Source organism: Phyllostomus hastatus, unplaced genomic scaffold (assembly GCF_019186645.2).
Source record: "Phyllostomus hastatus isolate PE091 unplaced genomic scaffold, TTU_PhHast_1.1 phas_contig_16, whole genome shotgun sequence".
Taxonomy (NCBI): Eukaryota; Metazoa; Chordata; class Mammalia; order Chiroptera; family Phyllostomidae; genus Phyllostomus; species Phyllostomus hastatus.
In genome coordinates this window covers 5,275,706-5,303,543 of record NW_025333643.1, presented here as the reverse complement: position 1 = coordinate 5,303,543, position 27,838 = coordinate 5,275,706, and the positions used below count along the sequence as shown (strand labels likewise).

Genomic DNA, 27,838 nt, shown 5'->3' with positions numbered 1-27,838 from the left:
AAACTGGGACTCAAATCAATGGAGTGGACCAGAAGGAAGAAAGAAACAATCAAAAAGAAAAGAATGAAAAAACAAGAATTCAAAAAAATGAGGAGAGGCTTAGGAACTTCCAGGATATCTTTAAATATTCCAATATCTGAATTATAGGGGTACCAGAAGGAGAAGAGAAAGAGTAACAAATGGAAAAGTTATTTGAACAAATAATAAAAGAGAACTTCCCCATTCTGGCAAAGGAAATAGACTTCCAGGAAGTCCAGGAAGCTCAGAGAGTCCCAAAGAAGTTGGACCCAAGGAGGAACACACCAAGGCACATCATAATTACATCACCCAAGATGAATGATAAGGAGAGAATCTTAAAAGCAGCAAGAGAAAAGGGGACAGTTACCTACAAAGGAGTTCCCATCAGAATGTCAGTTGATTTTTCAAAAGAGACCTTACAGGAAAGAAGGGGCTGGAAAGAAGTATTCCAAGTCATGAAAGGCAAGGACCTACATCCAAGATTGCTCTATCCAGAAAAGCTTTCATTTAGAATGGAAGGACAGATAAAGTGCTTCTCAGATAAGGTCAAGTTAAAGGAGTTCATCATCGCCAAGCCCGTATATGAAATGTTAAAGGGACCTATATAAGAAAAAGAAGATAAAAAACATGTACAGTAAAATAACAGTAAACTCACAATTATTAACAACTACACCTAAATCAAAAACAAACTAAGCAAACAACTAGAACAGGAACAGAATCACAGAAATGGAGATCACATGGAGGGTTAGCAACAGAATAGTGGGAGGGGGAGAGAGGGGGAGAAGGTACAGAGAATAAGTAGCATAGATGGTAGGTTGAAAATAGACAGGGGGAGGGTAAGACTAGTATGGGAAATGTAGAAGCCAAAGAACTTACATGCATGACAAATGGACATGAACTAAAGGGGGGGGGGGAATGTGGGTGGGAGGGGGTGTGCAGGGTGGAGGGGAGTGAAGGGGGGAAAAATGGGACAACTGTAATAGCATAATCAATAAAATATATGTTTTTAAAAAGAAAAAGAAAGCAGTATGCCATGTTATATCAACAACCTCGTATATCTCATGCTTACCATTTCTCTTAGTTGTATTATTTTTTCTTGTGCTTGATTTAGTCTTGTGTTGTTTTATACAGTAACATGTAATACAGGCTTGTAGACTAGGAGCAATAGGCTATACTATATAGCCTAGGTGTGTAGTAGACTATATCATCTAGGTTTATGTAAGTCTATGACTGTGTATGTGTGTTATATCATCTAGGTTTATGTAAGTCCATGACTATGTATATGTGTGAAATTTATGTGTATTTATTAGATTTATATACTCCTGCATTTTTCAAAGGACACACAAAAATGAGATAGTGGTTGCTTCTAGAGAAGCAATCAGAGGTGAAAAGATGAACAAATATTTTTTCCTTTCAGAGTTTTATTGAGTTTTTTATCTCACCAATTTATTTCTTCTTCTACACACACACACACACACACACACACACACACACACACACACACCTAGTTTTAAAATCTAAGGTATAAAAGACTATAAGATTCATAAAATTTTTTAAATAATAAACATTTAAAAAATAAAAATAGGTAGAAGTAAATTTCCTTAAAAGACTGTGTGATTGTATGTACATGACATTTTAGGGACAACACTCCAACCAACTGAGCCACACCAGCCAGGGCCTATACATGACATTTTAGAAAAGGCAAACTAGGCTCACAGAAAACCAAGTGGATCCCAGAGGCTTGGGGTGGATGGCAGGATGGGGATTGACCAAAAAGGGGTATGAAGGAGCTTTTCAGCACCCTGGCAAGGGTTGTTACATACTGTGTAAATTCACCCAAATTTAACTGGACTATATATCTTAAAAGGGTGAATTTTATTGTATGTCAGTTATACCTCAAAAAACTTTATTTCTAATTCAAAGATTTAAATAATCAATTTTTAAATCGATGAGAGCAAATAGTACTGACAAGAAATTTGGCAAGAATGTAGGAGGTTTTATTTTGTTTTGGGCGTGGACATTAGTGTGCTTTGTCATAAGGTCCCACGGTATTTTAGAATCCTTCTTCTGAAGGTCTCCTGTGCATTTATAAGTGTTACAGTAGAAGAAGAGGTCAGAGGGGAAATAAAGGCAAAGCCCTTACCATTGCAATCTAACAGAGAACTTAATACATGAGCCTAAAAGCAAAGGCTCACCTGTTGACTCCTGAGCCTGGCCCCATAAGGCTGCCAAGCATTCCGAACAACACATTGCAAACTATGATAGCGCAGGGAGAAGCCCTTGAAGGTCTGTGTGTATCATCTCCACTAGCTGGAAAAAGGAAAACCTTGAGACTGTGTACTCATCCCAAGGCCTAGAAGGGAGAAGAAGAGGGGGAGTACAGTGCCCAAAAGGGAAAAAACCCATAAAACATCTTTGGTTAACTGCCTACCTCCTGTCACATATGCAATGAACAAATAAAGTCTGGAGTAAGGCAAGGATTGGGGCTAACTAATACTCACCAATCAGAAGGAGAGAGACATACCTACATTTGGGTCATCATGTCTCCCTCAGGGAAACTGGCACCACCCTTACTCATCAATCAATATATAACTTTTTCACCCTGACCCCACCAACTATGTACATCCTCAGAATGAAAGACTTGCTCTCTTGGCCCTTTTTGCCACACTGGGGCCCCCTGGCCAGCTACCTGTGGCCACCCTGCTTTAGCCACCCCTGCTCTAGCCACATTTGCTTTTACTTTCCCATTAGAACTTAGCACTAGTAAACTTTGCTTGCACACTAGTAGACTTGCTAATCTGTAATTCTTTACTGTGTTGGTGAGAAGAACCGAGTTTCTGGGACTTTCTCCCATAACATAAGCACCAGCTTGAACAAGATGGAAAGACTGAGGCCTAGTAGCTGGGACAAATCCTAAGTTCACTGCAGCAGACCTCTCCTTCGCTACCTTGCTCTGCTCCAGGAGGGGCCATTCCTCTACTTGGACTAACTGCTGGCCCCACTGAGGCTTGAGCTCTCATAGTCTTTGAAATTTTCCCTAAACATGCCTCAGCCTCATCAAAGCCTGCCCTCTCCAGTTCACTGCCCACTGTTGATGCCACTCCATTAATCTCCAAGCTCCTTAAAGAAAAGGAATAACCTATTTTCCTGGGCTGGGATGGCTCAGTGCCAAGAGTCAGTCACTAAAGACTCACTTGAGGAACTCTAAACTGAGGTGGAGGGGGTATGGAGACAAATCCCAAGCATCTGCCACCCCCAGCCCAACTCAAGGTATGACTAACTTTATAGGAGGAGCAACTGGGCTGCAGCCTAAGCAGAGGGTGACCAGGAACAGCTTCTATGCTGATATAAACACTGTGCCTCCATGTGAAAAGGCCCACCCCATAGAGCCAGGGTGGCACTGAACCACACCTCCAGCCATAACTGCAAGAGCTGGAAAGCCCAGAATAGAAAATGTTCTTCTGCTAGCTCTGGCAGCTCCTCCCACACATGGCTGCAGGGTGTGTATGGGTCAGCTGCCAGCATTAACTCTCCAACTCTATCTTTGGTAACCCAGGCATTTGTCTTTGTTCCTTTTTTTAAAAAAGATTTTATTTATTTATTTTTAGAGAGGGGAAGGGAGAGAAAAGAGAGAAGGAGAGAAGGAGAGAAACATCACTATGCCAGAGATAATCTGATCATTCCCTGTCACATACCCGCAACCAGGGACCTGGCCTGCAAACCAGGCATGTACCCTGACTGGGAATCAAACTAGCAACCTTTCAGTTTTCAGTGTGACACCCATCCCACTGAGCCATACTAGCCAGGGCTATCTTTTTCTTAATAAGCCCAAATAGACTTTAAGTAAGGGTTAGAAATGATACATTTTTGAATCTGAGAGTTGGACTAAGCACAGTCACCAGCAAACCTAGCCTTTCTTGCTTGTTTTGTTTGAGTTGCCCTGTACTGAAAAAATGCCAGCTTACGCTCATAAGAAATTAATATCCTTTGTGGCTACCTAACAATTCATTTTGAAATCCTGAGGATGAAAGTTCTGAACTATTTGGCAAGCCAGGAAAGGCATTGATGGAGAGCTGTGTTATAGCTTGGTACATGCTTTACCACCTAAACACTTACAAGGTTGTAATAAAGTGCAACAATGAGAAATTAGAAGACTGCCTTAATCTCACCCTGCCAATCGAAGCCCTTTTGATAGGCAAATTTATTTTGTAAATTATTATTTGGAGTATGGATTATATGGTTTGCTCAAGTTTCTGGTTAATCAGACATTGGTTCCAGAATCAACTGCAATTTTTTTTTCTTGGCAGAAAAAAGTGCTATTTCTTGTAACTCCACATTTTGGAGAATGATTTGACAATAGACTCCTTTTTCCCTTAGGCTTTTCTGATCTTACAGATAGAAACCTGCCCTCATCCCAAAGAACACAGGCAAAGATGTATCAGTGTAAATCATTTATTGTGAACTCTCTAATATCATATGCTAGTGGGCCTGACAATTCACTCTGGTGTACTAGGGATGGTGGCCAAGAAGTAGGGAATGTGATGAAAGTACAGCATGTGAAGGCAGGTAGCTGAGGGGCAGGCTTCATGCCCAGTATGTTAGTGACCAGTCTTGGTCAGCTAAGCTACCTTGGACAGGAAGGAGCTGGGCCAGGCCAAATCCCCTCAATTCTCCTTTGGACAGCCCATGCCAGGTTTCCAACCCTTACCCTTGCTTCCACATTCATAGTTCTGTGGGAATGAGGGAGTTGTAGGGAGGTAAGAAGCTCTCTAACTGCCAGGCTTGTGGGTGCTACCAGCTCAGCACGGGGCCTCTGGTCTAGTCCTTGCCAAGAGAAGGCCTCCAAGAGTTGGGTCTTCATTGCAGCATCTTCAGACAGGTTGGGATGAGGGATGGAGCCTTGCCCTTGGGAGGCTGCTCTCCCTCTGTGGCATCCAGAAGCTGCTGCATATAAGAGGAAGTGCCGAGCAGTACGTGGCCTGTGGCCTGCATGCTGAGGAGGGCCCAGCGAAGAGCTTCCCTGGGTGGAATGAGAAGATAGTAGAGTCAAAACACAAAGGAAACTGCCTACATCTCCAAAATGCTCCTCCCCCATGAGTCATGTGCAAACAGAAACAGATGCTCCCTTCCCCCAGCAAGTGGGAAAGGATCTACAGGTATTGCCTTCAATGGTACCTTAATTGAGATGTCCAAAATTTAATCTCATTTAACAAGGCCTTTTATTTTTGTGATACTACTTTGACCAGCCATATTGATCTACATAACATGAAAATTGTAACTCTTTCACAATATCTGTTCTAGACTCTGAGGTCTTTCCAAGTCATCTATAGTCAAGCTAATTTTCACAGTGCTGCACATGAAGATACCATTTTGATCCTACACAGGGTTAGGAGGTTGAAATAACATAAATCTCTTAACATGGGGCCTGATGTGTAGAAGAGTAAGGGAAATGTGGGGTCAAGAGGAGCTGGTTGACAGAACAGAATGCAGAGACAAGAATTCAAAAACATGAGGAGGGGCTTAGGAACCTCCAGCACATCTTTAAATGTTCCAACATCTGAATCATAGGGGTGCCAGAAGAAGAAGAAGAGGAAGAGCAGAAAACTGAAAATTTATTTGAATAAATAATGAAGGAGAACCCCAACCTAGCAAAGGAAATAGGCTTCCAGGAAGTCCAAGAAGCTCAGAGAGTCCCAAAGAAGTTGGACCCAAGGAGGAACACACAAGGGCACATCATAATTATACTAGCCAAGATTATAGATAAGGAGAGAATCTGAAAAGCAGCAAGAAAAGAGACAGTTATCTACAAAGTAGTGCTCATTAGACTATCAGCTGATTTCTCAAAAGAAACCTTGCAGGCAAGAAGGTGCTGGAAAGAAGTATTAAAACTCATGAAAGGCAAGGACCTACATCCAAGATTACTCTATCCAGCAAAGCTTTCATTTAGAATGGAAGGGCAGATAAAGTGTTTCCCAGATAAGGTCAAGTTAAAGGAGTTCATCATCACCTAGCCCTTATTATATGAAATGTTAAAGGGACTTATCTAAGAAAAAGAAGATCAAAGTATGAACAGTAAAATGACAACAAATTTACAGCTATTAACAACTGAAAAACAAACCTAAAAAAAACAACCCCCCCAAAAAAACCTAAAACAAAACCTAAAAAAAAAAACAACACCCAAAAACAAATTAAGCAAACAACTAGAAGAGGAACAGAATCACAGAAACAGAGATCACATGGAGTGTTATCAGTGGGGGAGTGGGAAGGGGAGAGAGGAAGAGAAGATACAGAGAATAAGTAGCATAAATGGTAGGTAGAAAATAGACAGGGGGAGGTTAAGAATAGTATAGGAAATGTAGAAGCCAAAGAACTTATATGCATGACCCACGGACATGAACTAAAGGAAGGGAATGAAGGTGGGAGGGGTGTGCAGGCTGGAGGGGAATAAAGGGGGAGAAATGGGACAACTGTAACAGCATAATCAAAAAATATATTAAAATTAAAAAAGTAGCTGGTTGAATGCTTGACTACTTTAACCAAGTTCTTAGCCAAATCTGTTTTAGAGATAGGTGAGAGTCACTAGGGGTGTCAGTCCTAGAGAGTATCACGGAGGGGGAAAAAAGGAAAATAAATACTTCCTGGATGATATTGAAACTTGTCTTCTATTAACCTTCATTCAATAAATGATGGTTGAGGTGGAGGGGGGCGGAAAGACAATTAGAACCCTAAACATCTACACATAAAAATACTTAAAAAATATAAAGGTCATATCTGAGATATAAACCCATTTCTCAAATTACGGAACTGAGGCTTAAAACCAGTTATCCAGCCATAAATAGGAATGAAATTCTGACAGGTGTTACAACAAGGATGAGACTTGAAAACATTATGCTACGTGAAAGAAGCCAGATACAGAGAGACAAGTCTTGTATGATTCCACTCGCATGAGGGCCGTAGAATAGGCAAATGAACAGAGATAGAAAGTAGAACAGAGGTTTCCAGGCACGAAGGAGAGGGGGTGGGCAGCTAATGTTTAATGGGTACAGAGTTTCAGTTTGGGATGATGAAAATGTTCTGGAAATGGATAGTGCTGATGGTTGCACAACACTGTGAATGTCACTGAATTGTACACCTAAAAGTAGTTAAAATGGTAAATTTTATAGGATGTTTATTCTAGCACAATTGAAAACCCCCCAAAACTAGCTAGCAATACCATGTCACTACACTGAGTACAGTTTACTTTTTTTTTTTTTTTTGATACCAAGATGTCTCCTGAGTTCAGGACTGAGAATTCTACTTTCCCTAAATGGACTAAAACTTCTTGCTCTAGACCTTGAAATCTGCAACTACTGACAGCAATCCCAGAACAAGACAGGGCGTGATGCAGTATAGGAGGAAAAAGGAACTTCTAGCCATAGTGTCATCTCTGGCAGGCAGAACCATGCAGCCTCAGGCTTCTCATCTGCAGACTGGGTGTGCAGAGGATAAAGTCAGAAAGCCAAGACAATCTGATGTGCACCAGCTACATGTGTTTTGGCAGAACTTCTCACAAGTTCCCTGAGAACAAGGGTCATATGTGTCTTCATTCATTCTATAGTTATTTGAATTACTGCTATCTGCCAGCATTCATCAAGGTACTGGAAGCAACACAAATTCTTGCCCTCATGGAGCTTGTTCTGACATTTTGTTCTTTAGCTTACACAATAGGGCAGGGAACTCAATGAGTACTCAGTAAAAACTAAATGAAGCAATTGGAGAAGAGTGGAATCTGTCAGAAGAAATAGGCAGGATGTCATGCTCTGCTACTCCTTAGCTTTGTGACTTTGGACTGATTAGATGGCCTCTGCCTCTGTGGCACATCCATCTAATGAGGTAAAGATGCTATGGAGCACCCCTGGGGCAGCTGTGTTTGGGAAACACTATCATAACATTTCTCCTCTCATGATTTTTTTTAAGATTTTTATTTATTTATTTTTAGAGGGGGGGTGGGAGGGAGAAACAGAGGGAGAAAAACATCCAATGTGCAAGAGATACAAAGATCTGTTGTCTCTGGTACACCCCCAGCTGGGGACCTGGCCCACCACCCAGGCATGTGCCCTGACTGGGGACCGAACCGGTGATCTTAGGTTCACAGCCCAGCACTCCATCAGCCAAGGCCCTTATCTTATGATTTAACATATTCTCATGCTCCTCTGGTATTTTATTAGGTCTTTCAAAAGTAAAGTAAAAAAGCCCTGGCTGGCGTAGCTCAGTGGATTGAGCGCGGGCTGTGAACCAAAGTGTCACAGGTTCGATTCCCAGTCAGGGTACATACCTGGGTTGCAGGCCGTGACCCCCAGCAACCACACATTGATGTTTCTCTCTCTCTCTATCTCCCTCCCTTCCCTCTCTAAAAATAAATAAGTAAAATTTAAAAAAAAGTAAAGTAAAAAGTTTTTAAAAGGTCATTAAACAATGCAAATGGCTATTGTCTGTCCATAGATGTGCAAATTAATTCTGCCCTATGGAGAGACAATTATTTCACCCCTCCTACCCCATGGAATTTTTTATAATGAGGGTAGGAGGGGTGAAATAATTGTATCTAATTATAAATAATTGTATTCTAATTTGTATCTATAAATTTATTTCAGCTTTATTGGTGGACCTGTGTATCAGTGGGGTTCTGAATTCTCCTTTGAACTGACTATAACTTCTTGCTGGTTCTCTCATTAATTAATGAGTTAAATAAAACCTTTTTATAAAATTTTTAATTGATTTTTTTTAGAGAGAAGAATGGAACGAAGGAAGGAGGGAGGGGAAGGTGGATAGATAGATAGATAGATAGATAGATAAACATTGATTTGTTTTTCTACTTTTCTATGCATTCATGGATTGCTTCTTGTATGTACCCTGACAGGGGATCAAACTCACAACCTTGGCATATTGGGATGACACTCTAATCAACTGAGCTACCCAGCCAGGGCCTCAATAAAATCTGTGACATGTGTTCATTTTTAACAGTTGATTAGAAGACTATTTAGGGAAACTTACTATTTCAAAGGAAAAAAATTATTCTAGTGGAAAAATATTAGAAAAAGTAAATATATCCTGGTTCTGCCTAGAGGAGTGTGTGTGCCCCTTTAGCATACACTAGTGAAATCTAAAGCAATAGTTAAGTCACAGGTTCTGGACAAACGCTAACTGTCTTGCTTTGTCAATATCAATACCAGTTCCAGGCCCTAAAAGGCTGAGATCCATGAGAGCACCCAGTGGCTCTTCCACTGCTGCATACTCACCCTGCCCCCAGCTAATCCCAATTCACTTACTTCATGATGCGCTTGGCCCCGTAGCAGTTCAGATTGTAGGAAAGAGAGTATGTGCCATAGAGAGTTGCCTTTACATTCAGGCAGCCAATGAGATCCTGTGGGTTCACCTTGTACAGGTCGAAAGTTACGCGGGCCACATCAATCTTCTTGGCAGGCTTACGGGAAGGAGAGAGTTGGTACCGAGAACCCTGCATCAAGACAAGCATGTGGTTGGCATCCTTCAAGGACTTCCTCCAGACTCCTAATGTTCTCCCTCCACAGGTGGCACCTCACCTGCTCTGATGGGGGCTGCCATTTCTGCCCCTTCCGGAGGACCATGAACACTGTATCATCTGCCAGGGTCTGAAAGTACTCTTCTGTCTCTACAGCTGTGCCATCTTCCTCCAGCACCAGGAAGAAGGGCTTGTCCTCCAGCATCAAGGTGTCCCGGACCTGCAGAGTAAGGTTAGTGATGCTTTTTCCATCCAGCTACAGAGCTGGTGCACAGGACAATGCAGCTACAGAGCTGGTGCACAGGACAATGCTTCAATCAACTGAGTCACATGGCCAGGGCTGTATATATCACATTTTTAACTGATTCAACAATTTAAAAATTTTTTTGTTTATTTACTTTTAGAGAGAGAGGAAGGGAGGGAGAAAGAGAGGGAGAGAAACACCAATGGGTAAAAGATACATCAATTGGTTGCCTCTCACACACCCTGGCCCTCAATCCAGGCATGTGCCCTGACTGGGAACCAAACCAGTGACATTTCAGTTTGCAGGCTGGTGCTCAATCCACTGAGCCACACGAGCAAGCACTGATTCATCAATTGACAGACATTTGGTTGTGTCCATTTTTTGAGTATCACGAATAATTCTATTTTGAACATTCATGTACAAATTCTTGAGTGAACATATGTTTCTTATTTTCCTGGGTATATGCCTAGGAATGACACTGCTGAGTCATAATTAACCACATTTTTAACTTTTCGAAGAACTATCAAACTGTTTTCAAAAGCAGCTGTATCATTTTATATTCCCACCGGAAATGTATTAGGATTCCAATTTCTCCATAATCTCAGCAACACTTGTTATTGTCTGTCTTTTTTATTTTAGCCAGTCTAGTAGATATGAAGTGATTTTGATTTGCATTTCCCTAATGACAAAGATGTTGAATGTATTTTCATGTGTTGTTAGCCATGTGTATATTCTTTACAGAAACGTCCACTCAAACCTTTGCACATTTTTAACTGGATTGTCTTTTTATTGTTAAGTTATAAGAGTTCTTTATATATTGACACTAGAACCTTATAAAATATGCAATTTGCAAATATTTTCTCCCATTCTTTCCTTTTGATTGCTTGTGCTTTGGTGCTGGATCTAAGAAACCAAGATCATGAAGACTTATACCTATGTTTTCTTCCAAGGGTTTTATAGTTTTAGCTCTACATTTAGTTTTTTAATCTATTGTGACTTAATTTTGTGCATAGTGTGAGGTAGGGATCCACCTTTATTCTTTTGCATGTGGATATCCCATTGTCACACCACCATTTGTTGAAGAGAGTATTCTTTCTCCATTGAATAGTCTTGGCATCATAGCTTCCAGATTTGAGAGAAAATAAATTTCTGTTATTTAAGTACCAGTCTGTAGTAGTTTGTTGGAGCAGCCCTAGCAAACTAATAGAGTGTGTCTATCATTAAGTCTGTACCACAGAGTCTTGATTACTGACTGTACCTTTATAGTATGTTTTGCAATCAGGCCATATGAGTCCCCCAACCTCCTATTTTTTCAGTATTGTTTTGGCTATTCTGAGTGCACTGCAGTTCCATGTAAATTTTAGAATCAGTGTCAATATCCACAGAATCTGCAGACCAGGTTGGGGAATATTGCCATCTTAACAATATTATATCTTCCAATGCCTGAGCACATTTTTCTTTTCACTATTTAGGTCCTCTTTAGTTCTTTAATTTAATTTATTCCAACAGTGTTAATATTCAATCTGTAAGTCTTATACCTTTTATTAATTTTATTCTTAAATATTTTATTCTCATTGATACTATTAGAAATTGAATTGTTTTCTTAATTTCATTTTCATATTGTTTATTTCCAGTGTATGAAATTACAATTGATTTTTATACTGGCCTTATCTCTTACAACCTTGTTGAACTAATTTATTAGCTCTAATTTTGTGTGTATGTGTGTGTGTATATTCCTTAGGGTTTCCAATATACAAGATCATGTCATCTGCAAATAGAGATAGTTTCACTTCTTGTTTTCCAATTAGGATGCATTTTACTTTAAAATCTTGCCAAATTACCCTGGCTAGAACCTCCAGAACAGTGTTGAATAGAAGTGGCAAGAGCAGACATCCTTATCTTATTCCTAATCTTAGAGGGAAAGCTTTTGGAATTCTACCATTAAGTATAATGTTAGCTGTCAGTTTTTTACCGATGTTTTTTTATCACACATATGTAATTTAAAATTTTCTAATAGTCAAATTAAAATAAAAACAGGCAAAATTACTTGTATATATTTAATTCAATCTAAACTATACATATATAATTAAGGTAAAATTTTATAAGATTTTACATTTGTAAGTCCTCAAAATCCTGTATGTACTTTATACTTAAGCACATCTCAGTTCCAATTAGATAAATTTCAAGAGTTCAGTAGTCACATGTAAGTAGTAGCTACTGCATTGGAGAGAGCAACTCTAAACAGACGAAGGTTTGAAGTTTAGCCTCCTTATTTCATTGTTCTGAACTTAATCAAGTCACATCATTTCTCTAAACTAGTTTCATCATCCAAAAAGTTGAGGCAAGTACAGTGTAAGAACTCTCACAGTGACTACATGCAAAAGTGTATGAGATAATAGTTTGGGTTTAAACTACTTGTGAATATACTTGCAAATAAACTACAAGTGAATATACTTGGCCTCTGCCCCTAGAAAATGGGAATAATTATAACTACCTCAAGATCATGATTATAAGGAATGCAACATATAAGTCATAGGGCAGAGTACAAAATCCATAATGTGCATTTACTAAATTTTAGTAAAATTTCCACTTTAATTAGTATTACTATACTAATAGTAATGGAAGGAGACCCATGGCATGTCATAGGATGAAGTCAGGCTCCATGCTACATAACCCAATTTTTAAGTAAGTTGTATGTAAGGATAGACTATTTAGGACATTCACAGTTATACCATTACTTATCTTGGAATAGTAGAATTCTCACCTTACTTTTCTTACTTGGCTTCACTAGAAAACATATTTTTCTACTCATAATCCTTTAATAAAGGCCTGCGATCAGCAACACACCAATAGCAGTGAACACACTTAGCTCCCACATCTTGGTTTCTGAATACTATTCTTCACTAAAATGAAGCAGATCTCTTTAGAAAAAAACAGTGAACTCAAGGGCCAGGGCAGAGAAAGTACAAGATGAGCCTATAACACCTTGTTGGGCCAGAAAGCACAACACAGAAACAAGGCTGAAGGGAGTCCTACTGGCCAAGAATGGGACAATTTGAGCAATAAAAATAATTGTTAGCATCCTTATATCTCATTTAAATAGGGAATTCTGAGTCCTTTTTCTGTTTTTGTTTTTAATAAAGATTTTATTTATTTATTTATTTATTTATTTTTGACAGAGGCGAAGGGAGGGAGAAAGAGAGGGAGAGAAACATCAATGTGTGGTTGCTTCTCATGCATCCCTCAATGGGGAGACCTGACCTGGCCCACAACCCAGGCATGTTCCCTGACTGGGGATCGAACCAGCAACTCTTTGGTTCGCAAGCCGGCACTCAATCCACTGAGCCACACCAGCCAGGGCTTGAGTCCTTTTTGATATGAGTAAATGAATAAATTGAAATTTAGATGCAGAATGAGATTTTACTGAGTACAAAATACCTCCCTAGAAAATAATCAACACAAAGGGAAAACTAATAACTTTACATAGAGAAACCTGACTGTACCTTTTTATTCAAAGTTAAACAGTAATGTGATTATTCAAAACTCTATACAATTAGACAATTCTAAACTGAAGGAGAATAAATAAAACAACTGGTTTATAATATTCAAAACAGTCAAGGCCATGAAAGTCGAGGAAATTGAGGAACTGGTCCAGACTGAAGGAGACTAAAGAGATGTGTAATTAAATAGCACACTAGATCCTGACCTGGGTCCTTTTGGAACAATGCATATCATTGGGAAGTTGAAAACACTTGAATGGAGTTTCAAGATCAAACAGTCGGAGTCATGCAATATTGTAGTGTCCCTGATTTTGATAGTTGTATTGTGGTTACATAGAACACTATCCTTGTTTGGAGAAAATACACATTGAAATATCCAAGAATGATAGGCATCAGGTTGGCTTCTCACAAGTGATACAGGAAGTCTTGTATTGTTCGTGCAACATTTGTTAGTTTGAGATTATTTCAAAATTAGTTAGTTTTTTTTTTAAAGAAAATCCTCCACCTGGCTGGTGTAGCTCAGTGGATTGAGGGTGGGCTGTGAACCAAAGTGTTGCAGGTTTGATTCCCAGTCAGGGTACATGCCTGGGTTGCAGGCTATGACCCCCAGCAACCGCACATTGATGTTTCTCTCTCTCTCTGTGTCTCCCTCCCTTCCCTCTTTATAAATAAAATCTTTAAAAAAAACAGGCATCATAAAAATGTTTTTAAAAAAAATCCTCCAGTAGCATACTGTTTTTAACATGAAACCCAATTGTTCTCTCCCATAGCCAATAAGGGACCTCATACCCTGTTCTCTGCCAACCATATCTCCTTACCCCTCACTTTCTCTGCTCTTTTCTTGCTGTTGCCAAATTTGGAAAGGTAGTCTAGATAAACAGATGTCCTCCCTGCTCTGTCGGTAAGATTCACTTCTGACCTGTGGTCCATCCTAGGAAGTTGAACCCTCACTGCTGTTCCTCCCTGCGTCCTCTGGAGTTAGGGCTCTGACTAGGAATTCCCAAACTCAGTGACTATAAGAATCTCCCAAAGAACTTGCTCAAAATGACAATCCCTGAGCCTCACTCATGACCTAATCAGTCTCCAGGGGAGAAGTATGGGAAGCCATGTGTTAACAAAGCCATTTTAATGCATAAGGTGGACCCCTCTCAGAGTCTAGACTCAAGTGTGAAAGAGCACTTTTGATTCAAGGCACAAGAAATGTAGTATGGTGCAACCAGAAGCCTCAAAAGGGAGGAGAAATTTACTGCCAGGAGGAATGGACCTAATTCAGAGAAATAGAGGAGGAAAATCTAGAATAGAGGGTTAGGTCAGCTATGATTTCTATATGCTCGACCATCTAGTAAATGGAAGCCTAATTCAAACATTTGATCTGTGTCAGAACCTGGACTTCCAGATGAGCAGGGTCCCACCATATGGCGCTGATAAACTAGTGGAGCAGTGAAGCACATGCCTAATATAGAGCCAGACTAGATGATGCTATAGTTGGGGCAGTGGAAGAAAGTATTCCAACCAAGTGGAGAGGGAGCCTGGATATGGGGAAAGGTGTCACTACCATCCACAATAGTTGTATATCCTGTTCTCCTCCTCTGGAAGCTTACCTGATTAATAGTTTGAAGAAAGTCTTCCACAGTCCCTAAAAAGCCTTACATAGAAGGCCAATACAGGAGGCAGACTGAGGAGAACTGCCCTGGCTAAAGGGAGGAGATGAGGAAGGGAATGTCTAAAATCGTGCCCATTTCCCCAACTTCCAGGCACTTCTACAGTTTAAAAACACTGGGAAAAGCAACCTAAGGATCCTTCCAAAGAGAAAACATGCTCTAGGCCCTGGCTGGGTAGCTCAGTGGGGTGGAGCATCGTCCCCATACACCAAGGTTGTGGGTTTGATCTCGGGTCAGGGCACATACAAGAATCAACCAATGAATGCATAAATAAGTGGAACAAAAAATTGGTACTTCTCTTTCTCCTCATCCCCCTGTTCTTCTCTCTCTCAAATCAATCAATAAAAAAAGAAAGAAAATATGCTCTGAAAAGACCATATTGCTGGTATAGGAAGACAATATATTGCTTTCCCCTATCAACAGACAAATCACTAATCAATTGAAAAGTACTCTGGGCAGGCACCACCAACTCATATGAGCTGGCATCAGAAAGAAAATTTTTCACCATGTAAGCCATGATGAACTCCATTCTTGCTGAAATCCCAGCTCGTGACCTGGAGGACAGAGGCAGCTGGTAGGGCCAACTCTGAGCCAAGGTCTCAGTGGTTCAGCTGTGCAGAGGTCAGGCCTACCCCTCACCTTGTGGAGGAGGTCCTCCAGACTGTGCGCCATGAGGCCCTTCCGCACACTCCGGTCCTTGGTGCTCACTCTGCAGGGCCGGGCTCTGAGGACCTGCTGGCTGGGCAATGACAGCAGCTGCTGGGTCACTGCTGAGGTGCTCACTGTCACATACCTGGGGGTGGTTTTGGGCATCAGAATAAACTGTCTGCTGCTTCCCAGCTCTCACCCCATCCCATAGCAGGGTAACTCACTTCCCAATCCCTCTAGCCTGAGCTTACTATATTACTCCCCCACTACCACCTACCATGCTTGCTGTGGATAGTCTTACTCAAAGGCAGCTATATCAGTGCACCTCAGACTTTAATGGGCATATAAGTCCTCTGGAGATCTTGGTGAAAAGCAGATTCTGATTCAGTAGGTCGAGGAAGGGTTTGAGATTTTCTATGTCTAATAAGTTCCCAAGTGATACTGACTCTGCCAGTTCTCAGGCCATGAGGAGGCACAAGGTGACAGAAGATCCACCCCACACTCCCCCTTTCCCACTTTCCTCTCTAGGCCTCACTCTTCTCACCTGTAAAGTGAGATGAAGTGGCGAAGCTGACGTCAGTGTAAGGTATTTTTGAACTCTGACATACACAATGTAGAATGAAAGGAGTGGAGGGAACCTGGGTTTCGGAGTCAGGGAGGCCAAAGTGTGGATCCTGGCCCTGCTACACATGTGCTAAGTGATTGAGAGCAGCCACTCTGTGCTTCAGTTTCCTCATCTATTAATTTGGTACAATAATCCCTACCTCCCAAAGTCATGGTGAACTCTTTAAATGAGATCAAGAACGAAAGCTCCAAGCACAGTGTGGTGGTGGCTGGGCGGCTGTGTACCAGGATTAACACCACCTGAGGGGCTTGTCGGAAGGACAAAATCTTGGGTTCACTCCAGACCTCCTAAATCAGAATCTGCATTCTTATCAAGATACCCTAGTGAATTGTGTGCCACTGAAATTTTTGAAGCTCTGCCCTACAGCAAACAGGTAGCTCCCCTTCCCTTCCACCCTTGGCTCTCCTCACCTGGACAGGGACTTGGGGTGGAGAAGGCTGAGGGACTTCATGGCATACTCCATCTTCATCAGTTGGACCGTGTTGGACCTGGGCAAAAAGCAGAAACAACTCATTGTGGTGGACTGGGAGAGTTTCCTCTCTCGTCATTGACACAGTACAACCCCACCCCATCCAGCAGGCCTCCATTCTGGTCTTCCCTCTCAGCTCACAGACACCTTCCCCAGCCCCTCTCCTGTCCAATGTCATGCACACGAAGTGTGACCACGCTGGAGACCCCCTCAGTGCCCCACCCAGACCCACTCAGCAGCTGCACCACCCTCCCCAGCACCACTCACTCCATGTTTCTCTGACTCTGGCTCTGATCACACTGCTCCTAAGTCAGGGCTAACGAGGTCCGACCTGGTTAGTTCCTTCATGGGGGCAGAGTCCACTTTATGCTGGCAGGACGTGAGTCACACCACCTCACATGGATGGGGATGTTCCCTCACTTGTAGTCCAGAGACCTCACAGATCAGGCCCTAACCTGCCAGGCAGCCTAGTCTAAGCCTGCTCTCTCCTGTGGGTCCTTGAGCAACCCTAACTCTCCTGAGGCTTCCCGCTGATTAAAGAAACTTCCTGCAGTGAAGGAACCCTTCAATATCTAGTCTATTTCTGGAGCTACCATGTGGCAATTGAGCAGTTGAAATCTTGCTAGTACACCCAAAGAGCTAGATTTGTAATTTTATTTAATGCTAACTAATTTAAATTTAAATAGTCACCATGTCCTATGGCTCTAGCAACCATAGTAGGCAGCACAGCTCTAGCTGACAGCCTTGAGCTCACCTGCCACCACTTTATCTCCTAAACCTCTCTGCTCCAGATCTTACATACTCCAGGTCTTTGCACAGGCAGCTTCCCCCACCTGCAATGCCTTCCTCTGGCCCAAGGCTAACTGCTTATGGCCTTGAAGCCCCAGTTGTGTCGCTTCCCACTTCTTGGAAAGCCTGCTTACATGGCTCACAGAATGTCCCCTTCACCCTGCCTTTCCTACTTCCTAGCCAAGTGTCTGTTTCTGCCTTTGCTCCCCAGTCCCTGGGTGCCTGGCCCTGAGATGTTTGCCCTAATCCTAGGTCCCAGCACAGAGAGGGCTTCTTCGCACTGACCAAGGGCCTCAAGCAGTGGTCATGGAAGAAAAGCCTCCTTCCCACTCAGGTAAGATCACTCTTCCAACAACCTGGGGAAGGAGGCTCCTCAGGCCTGCCTGGACTGTGAAAGCCCTCTCCCCGACTTTACACTACCCACATCTGCTTGTTTCGGCCTCACTCCTCACTCCCACTTCCTATCCACAGCAAAATTCTGCCAAACCCCACCTCACCTGCTCTCCAAGAACCGAAAAAACAAAACGCCCCCAAACAAAAAACTCCTTACCTCCCCCTCACAGTCTCCTAACCTCCTTACTATGCCACCCTGCTCAGGACTGCCCTCCCTCCGATTTATTTCCAGCTCACGGAAGCCCCTCCCCTGGCCTCCAGCGCCAGCTGGGGAAAAGAGCATAGGGAGCGAGTGCACAGTTTTCACCCTTGGGATTTCAGGGCAGCCTAACTTCCAGAAAAGGCCCGAAAGGCGGGGAGGAGGCGTGTTACGACAGCTTTGGGACAGAGCTAGCCCAGGACTTGGTATCAGGCACAGAGGGCACAGAAAACAAGCCCTTGCAGGTTGTGGCTCCAGCTCCACCCATGGTAACTTCTTGAGTGTAGACAAACAAGTTGCCTTATGTTTGCAACCTCTGATTTCTCCCCCTGTACAGCAGGGAATAATGATTCCTGTGTCAAAGGATTGAGGTGAGGATTTGTGATAATAAAAGTAAAGGGCTTTGCAACAAAGACACTTAACACATAGAAGAGAATATTGGTGTTATTAACAATATAATTATTTAAGAATTGGAGAGGCTGTTCTGGATGGTGTGGCTCAGTGGACTGAGCGCCAGCCTGGGAACCAAAGGGTTGTCGGTTTGATTCTCAGTCAGGGCACATGCCTGGGTTGCGGGCCAGGTCCCTGTTGAGGGACGTGAGAGGCAACCACACATTGATGTTTCTCTCCCTCTCTTCCTCCTTCCTTCCCTTCTGTCTAAAAATAGATAAATAAAATATTTTTAAAAATAATAGCAGATGCTAATACTAGTTGAGATGTGTAGTGGTTCAGAGGGTAAGATCTTTGACCCAGCAATTATACTCCTAGGTAGATTGATAGTTAGGTAGAAAGACAGATAAATAGGTATCTACACCTAGATACACATATACAATCTCCAAGAGACATAAAAATGTATTTCTATACAAAACTTATACATGAGTGTTTATTAGCTTATCCAGAATAGCCAAAAGTTAGAAACAATTCAAATATTCATTAGTTGGTGAATGGATAAAAAATGTAATATATCCATAAATAGAATATTATTCATCAGTAAAAAGGATAGATGCCACTACATGATGAACTTTGGAAATATATGTAAAGTGAAAGAAGCCAGTCACAACAGATCACACATATACTTTTATGATTTCACTTGTATGAAATGTCCAGGATATGCAAAACTGTAAAGGCAGAAAATACATTAGTGGTTGCTTAGGGCTGGGGCTGGGGAATGGGAGGGGAGTGGGGAGTGACTGTTAATGGGTACAGGGTTTCTTTCAGGGGAAACAAAAACGTTCTAATCTATTAATCCAACCACAATTTATGTGGGTGATGGTTGCACAGCCCTGTAAATATACCAAAACCCATTGAATTTTATACTTGAGTGGGAAAATTGTATGATATTTTAATTATATCTCAACAATGCATTTTTTTAAGATTTGTTTATTTATTTATTTTTTAGAGAGAGGTGAAGGGAGGGAGAAAGAGAGGAAGAGGGACATGAATGTGAGCAAAAAACATCTCCTATGCATCTCGATCAGGGATTGAACCTGCAACCCATGCCATGACCCGGAATCAAACTGGTGACCTTTTGCTTTGGGGATAATGCCCAACCAAGTGAGCCACACTGGCCAGGGCAATAATGAAGTTTGGGTTTTTTTTAAAGAGTCCAAGCTCATCTTTCTTTTAGGGCAGGGTTTTTCACACCAGTGAGTGCATCAGAATCAGCAGGTAGGTTTACTAAAATTCAGGTTGCAGGGCTCCACCCCAGAGTTTCTGACTCAATATGTCTGGGTTGGAGCATAAGAAAATGTATTTCTAACAAATTCCTAGGTGACGTTAATGCTGTGACTATTTAGGTACAATATTTTGAAAATCATCAGCCTAGGACTAGCTGTGTGACAGAATTCCTCTAAGCTTCAGATGGAATTGACAAATGGGGATTAAAAATAACTCCCACCCCATTGGGTTGTCATGAATATTAAATGAGATAATCATGAAATGTACTTGCTGTAGATCTTAGTCCATTTGTCAGGCTCAATAATAGCTATTATAATTACGATCATTGCCATTATTATTTAGATCTAAATCCCTCCCTGGAGGAGCTCCCAGGCAACCATCATTCATATGTGCCAGCCTTCCTAGGGCCTGAGAATATACCAGGAAACAAGGCAGCCTTGTCCCACACTTCTGTCTAAAAATGGATAATAATCAGATAGGAATTGATATTACTGGAAGAGAGGAGAATTCTGACCATGCAAATAAACAAAATAATTGCAGATGATGACGTACTGGGAAGAAAACAAAACAAGGAGATATGATAGCAAATGGCTGGAGAGTTCGACTGGCCTTGGGTTTAGGAAAGTCTGAGGGGAGGTAAGCTTTCAGCTAAATCCTGACTAGTGAGAAGCCAGTCCTTTGAAGCCCTGGAGTGACTTAGTCCATTTGGGGCTGCTATAAAAGAATACCATGGATTAATGGTTTGTAAACAACAGAAATTTATTTCTCATAATTCTGGAGCCTAGCAAATCCAAGATAAAGGCACGGGTAGATTCAGGGTCTGGTGAGGACCTGCTCCCTACTTTATAGACAGCTGTCTTCTCTCTGTGTCCTCCCTTGGGGAGGGACAAGGGACTCTACTCTGTAAGAACACTAATCCCACCTCCCCAAAAACCCACCTCCAAATTCCATCACATTGGGCATTAGGTATCAACATAAGCATGGGGGGAGTGGGGGAGGAGAGGCACAAACACTGAGCCTAGAGCACACGTGGCAAACACAAGGCCCACCTGCCGGATCTCGTCCGGCCTTCTCCACCTTGTTTTGTCTGTCCCGGCACCTTGTTTCTACCCGGCAGCAGTGCCGACCTCCTTGCCTCTAGTTAAGGAGTAGTTACATTTATACAGTCCTAAAATCACATTCAGCTCTTTGAAGGCAACCTTGAGGCTGTTGTGGCCCCTGGTGAAAATGAGTTTGACACCCCTGGCTACATCATTCTGCCTGGGTCTGAAAGTTTGTCTTCTATAGTCCTGGGGAAGAACAACCTCCCCTTCTCCTTCTCTGAAACATCAATGCAAAGGATTTAAGAAGGGAATGAGCAGGGTGTGGAGACAGGGACACAAATCACTAACCTTTAAGGCCGACCAAAAAGTATAAACAAACGCTTCAGGGAGGAAGGTGGGGAAAAGAGTTGCCACCCCTCTTTTGGACATTCACACCTCGAACATTTATTGAACATTCAGTGTGTGCTTAGTGTCTCATGGACAGGCCAATGGATGACTCAGAAGCAGTCTGGCCCTGACGAACACCCAGTGCATCATGGACCTTGTACACAATAAAGACAAAGATGACTACAAACCCAACAGAATATCTGCCAGAGGGGTCGGGGTGGAAGATGGGGGTAGGAGTGGAGGGAAGAAATGGGAGAATGGCTTCAGGAACCAGAAGATTCTTCACTGTGCTTAGAAGAGGATGGTTTGGGCTCAGTTGGAATTTATTTATTCAACAGCATTTCTTGAGCTTTTACACTGTGCCAGGCATAGTGGGCTCCTGGGGACACAGATGATTGGACTCTTATCCCTTTCATTCCAATGGGCAAGGCAGATGCTGAGCATGGTTCTCAAACTCTGAAGAGCATAAAATCATTTGAGACACTTTGGAGTTGAGAAGGTCTAGCTATGACTCAAAACTGAGAAGCCAAAACAAAATTATATGTTCAACTACGTTAAAAATATTCTGCATGTTAAACTTGTAATACCATGAGTAAAGTCAAAGACATACAATAAACAGGAATAATATGTTACAACTAATATTATAGGCAACAGGCCAGTCTGTCTGTCTGTCTCTCCCCCCTCCCCTCTTTCTCCTATCTATATATAAATTAAGAAGACCAACAATATAGTAGAAAAATGGGCAAAGAATGTGAACACAGTTCAAGTAAATGAAATACAAACAACCCTTAAACATATAAAAAGACTTAACTTTTTCAGATAGCATAACTTTCTTATTTCATGTAGAGGGTCTGGCAGAAGTAATGCCTGCTTGAGTGTGGTTGGTAGGGTAATAACATAGGTGTAATAATTTATAGTTTTAATTTAAACATTCTGGAGAGGTGTGCAAGAGGCTTAAGCAGTAAGAGGCTCTGCAGCCATCGGTCCGATGTACCCACAACCCAACCGGCTCCAGAGAGTCTTAAAAGCACCCAGACTGTGCTGCTGGGGCTGCCTGTGGCTGGGGAGGGTACCCAGGCACCCAAATTGGCCCAAAATGTCTGTGTCTGCCATCTGGATACTGGGGATATGCTGAGGGCCATGGTGGCTTCTGGCCCAGCACTGGGAACAAAGCTGAAGGCAACTGTGGATGTTGGGACACTGGTGAGTGGTGAAATGGTAGTAGAGCTCATTGAGAAGAATTTGGACACCCCTCCATGCAAAAATGTTTTTAAGTGGCTTCCCTTGGACTGTGAGGCAGGCTGTCATGCTTGATGACTCATGGAGAAGAGGAAAGAGAAGCTTGGTTCTGTGACTAAATTCTACATCCCAGACTCTCTGCTGATCTGGAGAATCACAAGAAGTCTGATTTGTCCCCTGAGTGGCTGTTCCTACCACGAGGAGTTCAACCCCCCAAAAGGAGCCCATGAAAGATGACATCACTGGGGAACCCTTGGTCTGCCAGTCTGATGATAATGAGAAGGACATAAATTCTCCTGGAGGCCTACCACACTCTGACTACAAGGCTGGTAGAGTACTACAGAACACGAGGGATCCACTCTGTCATCAACGCATCTCAGACCCCGATGTTGTGTTTGTGAGCATCCCAGCAGCCTTCTTCAAAACCACATCCTAGTAACAAAAGACCAGGCAAGACTGTACCACTGCTTATTACCAAGGTGTGACCCCTGCTCTTAGGTGCTAGGAAGAGGGGAGAGGTGGTCAGAGTAAGGATGGAGAGTTAAGAGTTTCCAGAGGTGAGGGGTTCAAGAAAAGTACTGGAAGAGTGGCAGTGTTGTAGTGAAGTGATTTTTTAACATATAGTAGGGGTCTTAAAAAGTATGAGCAATTAATTTGTTTAAAGACTGGAAAATGTAAGCAGAAATAGGAAGGTGTAGCACTATTTCTAAGAAAACAAGTTCTCATTTACTCTAGACTGGTGACAATATTTTTTCTTTTTATTTTTATAATTTCATTTCAATATTTAATGTTTCAAAATCTGATGGTTCCTGCAAGTATTTTTTCTTTTAAAAATATTTTATTTATTTATTTTTAGAGAGAAGGGAAGGGAGGGAGAGAGGGAGAGAAACATCAATGCGTGGTTGCCTCTCACACACCCCCAACTGGGGGCCTGGCCTGCAACCCAGGCATATGCCCTGACTGGGAATGGAAATAACGACCTTTTGGTTGGTAGGCAGGCACCCAATCCACTGAGCCACAGCAGCCAGGGATGGACTGGTGACAATATTTTTTAAAGCCAGTGCCCTGAGTCCTCAGCTTCTATCTCAGCACCTCATGGGGTGCCAAACCAGGAATGAAAGTAATCAAACTGTTGTCCTGTCCATCCTCTAGCTTGGGATAGGGAGGCTTTGACTATGAACATTGGTTCCCTGCACCATGAGATCGAAAAATCATCTCCACATTTGAAAGAGATACAGGATGTGCTCATGGGGCAGTGGCTGAGCAAATCAAGTTTACAGGAGTCATAGGGAGGGTGGGACAGGCTGGTCTCACTCCCTTCCTGACTTGCGGCTGATTTACCAGTCCTTGACCTCATGGGCGAGCACTCAGTGACCACCAATTGTGTGCCACAGTCCTACACTCCTGCCTTCTTTCCTCCATGACGTGTGAAGTGACCCTTTAAATAAATGAGCAAGTGTCCTAAGCAACATCATCCAAAGATTGCCCTTCCTGTTTTCAAATCCTGTGACTGGGATCACTTGACACCACTGTGACATATTTTCTGTGAGGTGCCTTTCTTAACTGACTGAATGCTGTCTTGTTTGGCCTCTAAATCAATAAGATATAGAAAAGTTTGTAAAAAAATAAAATAAAAATAAACATTTCACCTAAAATGTCTTATGGTGTACTTGAGTGTGATATTGTTGTTACAGAATTACATGCTTATGATATTGTAATAAAAAAAAGGGTGTCATTTGTGCCAGACCCTGCATTTATCTTTTATGGGGGTAAAATGTACTTAACAAAATCAACTATTTTAAATATACAGTTCGGTAACATTAAGTACTTTTACATTATTGTGCAACCATCACCACATTCATTTCCAGAACTTTTTCGTCTTCCTTTTCATTTCTGTAAGCTTTAAACAGCTCCTTGTTCCCCTCTTTCCGCAGTCCCTGGCAACCACCATTCAACTTTCTTCCTCTATGCAATTAATTCTTTCATGGCCTTGGCTTATTTGAAAAATATACCAGGCAGAAGGAAAAAAGATGGCAGTGCAGGTGCAGGGGAGTAGCGAGGCAGTTCCCTGCGCCCTGAAGACGCGGCCGGGGCGGGGTGGGAGAGACTGAGTGGGCGGGGAGAGACTGAGTAGGCGGGAAGAGAGTGACCATAGAGTCGGTTCTCCTGAGACAGAGGGGCCGGAAGTCAATCTCCAACTCACAGAATCGTGGGACAGCTGGGGTTCCGGGTCTGAGACCGAGCTAACAAACCCTGCAGGCAGCAGAGGGTCGGCGTGAGGGGCTCCGGGGTTTTGGGCGGGGCCGATGGCGTCTCGGGCGGGCCCGCGAGCTGCAGGCACGGACGGCAGCGACTTCCAGCACCGGGAGCGTGTCGCCAAGCACTACCAGATGAGGTATGAAGTGAGGCGAGGAGCACTGAGGCTTCCGCTGCAGGGCCTAAGAAGCGACGTCCCTGGCCTCAGGCTTTTACTCCCTAGTCAGACCCCGCTCACCTGCCTAGTCCCCTTCTCCCGTGACGGGCCTCAGTCCTGGAAAGCCCAGTCGCTCCGGTGGGGTGCGGACTCGCCTGAGCTTCGCTCATGGTGATGCTGGACCCGCTGTGTGACCTCGGGAACCTTATTTCTAATCGACCCTCAGTTTCTTCACCTGCAAAAGGAATCACGTAATCGACCTTTTAGGGTTAGGTGAATTATTGAGCTAGTAATTTGTATAAAGGACACAACACAAAATACCAATCTTCACAATACATGGCAGCTGTTATTTTGGGGAAATGGACCGGAAAGGCCAGCCTTTCCCTGCCTAAAATGAATTTTATAAACACCCCCACAAGAGATATTTCTACATTCCCCCTTCAACAAATATTTACTGAGCTTCTACCCAGCATGCATCTTGAGCGAGGCAGAGGATATCACAGTGAGCAAAAGCAGACCTGGTCTTTGTATGCATGTTACACCTTCAATTATAAAATCTGGTTAACAAAACAAACTGCCCCTGTTGTCATGAATCTTGAAGTCTAGAGATGACTGACTTTCCCACCTTTTTGCACTTTCTATAATGAATATTTTTAAAATTAAAAAAGATTCTCTTTTCTTAAATCCATTTAACTCTCCCAGAATGCTTTTTGCATCTTTCTCTCCAGAGTTTTCAAGAATGACAAACTTTTTGGACCTTCATTCTTATCCTTGGGTCCCCTGCCAAGGGCATGTCACAACCCAAGCAAATATTTTCATGCTTGCCCAGAGCAGAAACAGTCCTCCAATATATGAAGAGGATACATTTAGGACCTGAGAGAAGAATGAGAAGTAATGTATTTCCGGTAGATGAAAGTCTACTCTAGCTGGAGAAGTAAGAGCAGCCTGAGCTAGTTTTCTCACTGGCAATACCTCCTTCATCTAGGCTGTACTAGGGTGCAAAGTCATTTTTCTGAACACAGCTCGGAGTTACTCTTCTACCTTTAAACTGACTTTCCATAGTCATTGCAACTTCATATCCTGCTACTCCCCTCCCCTCCACAATGTATTCCTACCATACCCAGCCACTGGCTTTCCTGGAACACAAATGCCTATGTCTTTTGGCCTGCATGCAATTACTTCTGTTTGGAATGCCCATCTCCATTCACCCCTTAGAGCCTAGCTCAAATATCACCTTCCTCTAAATAGCCTGTGCGGATGTCAATCCCAAGCAGAATAGATTACTGCTTCCTGTGATCCTGTGTATCGTGCAACATATATTTACTCGAGCTCTTGTAGTTCATTTCCTATTTATTTTTCTTCCTCTGTTCCTTGTGGCAAGCATCTAGGCAGGAACTGTATTCAGATTTGTATCCCATTGTCTAGTATATTTTGTCAGAAAATGTTGAATGAAGCCCTGGCTGGCGTAGCTCAGTGGATTGAGCGCGGGCTGGGAACCAAAGTGTCCCAGGTTCGATTCCCAGCCAGGGTACATGCCTGGGTTACAGGCCATAACCCCCAGCAACCGCACATTGATGTTTCTCTCTCTCTCTCTCTCCCTCCCTTCCCTCTCTAAAAATAAATAAATAAAATCTTAAAAAAAAAAAAAAGAAAGAAAGGAATTTCTATAAAAAAAAAAAAAGAAAATGTTGAATGAAAGGTACTTCTCCCTCTGCTCTGCCCCACAGTGTGACCCTCAAGTATGAAATCAAGAAGCTGATCTACGTGCATCTGGTCCTTTGGCTGCTGCTGGTTGCCAAGATGAGTGTGGGACACCTGAGGCTCTTGTCGCATGATCAGGTGGCCATGCCTTATCAGTGGGAGTACCCATATTTGCTGAGCATTGTGCCCTCTCTCTTGGGCCTCCTCTCCTTCCCCCGCAACAACATTAGCTATCTGGTGCTCTCTATGATCAGCATGGGGCTCTTTTCCATCGCTCCCCTCATTTATGGCAGCATGGAGATGTTCCCTGCTGCACAGCAGCTTTATCGCCATGGCAAGGCCTACCGCTTCCTCTTCGGTTTTTCTGCGGTGTCCGTCATGTACCTGGTGTTGGTACTGGCAGTTCAAGTGCATGCCTGGCAGTTATACTACAGCAAGAAGCTCCTAGACTCTTGGTTCACCAGCACACAGGAGAAGAAGCGCAAATGAAGCCTGCCTGATGGACTGATCTCTGGGGTGAAGCCTAGCCCTCCCACTGAGAGGGTAGAGGAGCTGTTCTAAAATCTTTGGTAATTTTAGCAGCTGTGATATTGACAACTAGTGCAAATTAGGCCCAAGTTTTGGAAAGCTGCTACTATTGTCATCAGCTGAGGTGACAAAAATTATATTTAACTTATTCCTGATTGGCTGGAACTGGGCGAAGAAGAGCTGTAAATCAAACTTCAGCTAGTTTAAGTTGAAGCCCTTCAGGATTTTTCTTGTAAGACTGAGTCTCGGCCCTGGCTGGTGTAGGTCAGTGGATTGAGCACAGACCTGTGAACCAAAACATCACCGGTATGATTCCCAGTCAGGGCACATGCCTGGGTGGCAGGCCATATTCCCAGCATGGGGTGTGCTAGAGGCAACCACACATTGATGTTTCACTCCCTCTCTTTCTCCCTCCCTTCCCCATCTCTCTAAAATAAATAAAGTCTTAAAAAAAAAGACTGAGTCTCATCCTTACCTCTTCTTAGTCATTCTCTCCATTTCCATCCATTACCTCTTAGCCACCGAAACTGAAGTAGATGGAGAATAAACCAACTTCTACTTCAATCTGTGAGTCATTGAGCAAGAAACATTTAGGAAGCTGCTTTCCCTGCAGGCTGCCTCTATTGTGAAGCATTTTAATTAAAAAGAATATCAATAAAATTAAAACTGCCCTGTCCACCCTGTGCCTTGTGTTTGGGATTTTAACAGTGTGAATGTTTCATTGCTTGAGTGCCTTTCAACACGAGATGCGTGGAAGCTCCCTGGGAAAGCCGGCAGTGGCCATGGA

General features: G+C 42.7%; 2 protein-coding genes and 1 pseudogene across 3 annotated transcripts; 2 read left to right on the top strand and 1 right to left on the bottom strand.

Moving 5' to 3' along the window:
* Window positions 1–4,454: 4,454 nt before the first annotated feature.
* CIDEC (cell death inducing DFFA like effector c) lies at window positions 4,455–18,132 on the bottom strand. 2 transcript variants are annotated; one of them, XM_045832269.1, is made up of 6 exons: window positions 18,022–18,132; window positions 16,624–16,701; window positions 15,580–15,733; window positions 9,597–9,755; window positions 9,324–9,511; window positions 4,455–5,038 (listed from the first exon to the last, which is right to left on the bottom strand). In XM_045832269.1, the coding sequence occupies exons 2-6, from the start codon at window positions 16,680–16,682 to the stop codon at window positions 4,876–4,878; spliced, it is 723 nt and encodes a 240-aa protein (XP_045688225.1). In that variant the 5' UTR covers window positions 16,683–16,701; window positions 18,022–18,132; the 3' UTR covers window positions 4,455–4,875. The 2 variants fall into 2 exon arrangements, with proteins under 2 accessions (XP_045688225.1, XP_045688224.1); XM_045832268.1 differs by lacking the exon at window positions 18,022–18,132 and adding an exon at window positions 16,950–17,979.
* Window positions 18,133–22,163: 4,031 nt separating this feature from the next.
* LOC123814547 lies at window positions 22,164–22,845 on the top strand (annotated as a pseudogene).
* A 1,756-nt stretch (window positions 22,846–24,601) lies between these two features.
* On the top strand, window positions 24,602–27,716 carry JAGN1 (jagunal homolog 1). Its single transcript, XM_045832461.1, has 2 exons — window positions 24,602–24,804; window positions 26,550–27,716. Exons 1-2 carry the CDS (start codon window positions 24,716–24,718, stop codon window positions 27,010–27,012), a joined length of 552 nt encoding a protein of 183 aa, XP_045688417.1. The 5' UTR covers window positions 24,602–24,715; the 3' UTR covers window positions 27,013–27,716.
* Window positions 27,717–27,838: the final 122 nt, after the last annotated feature.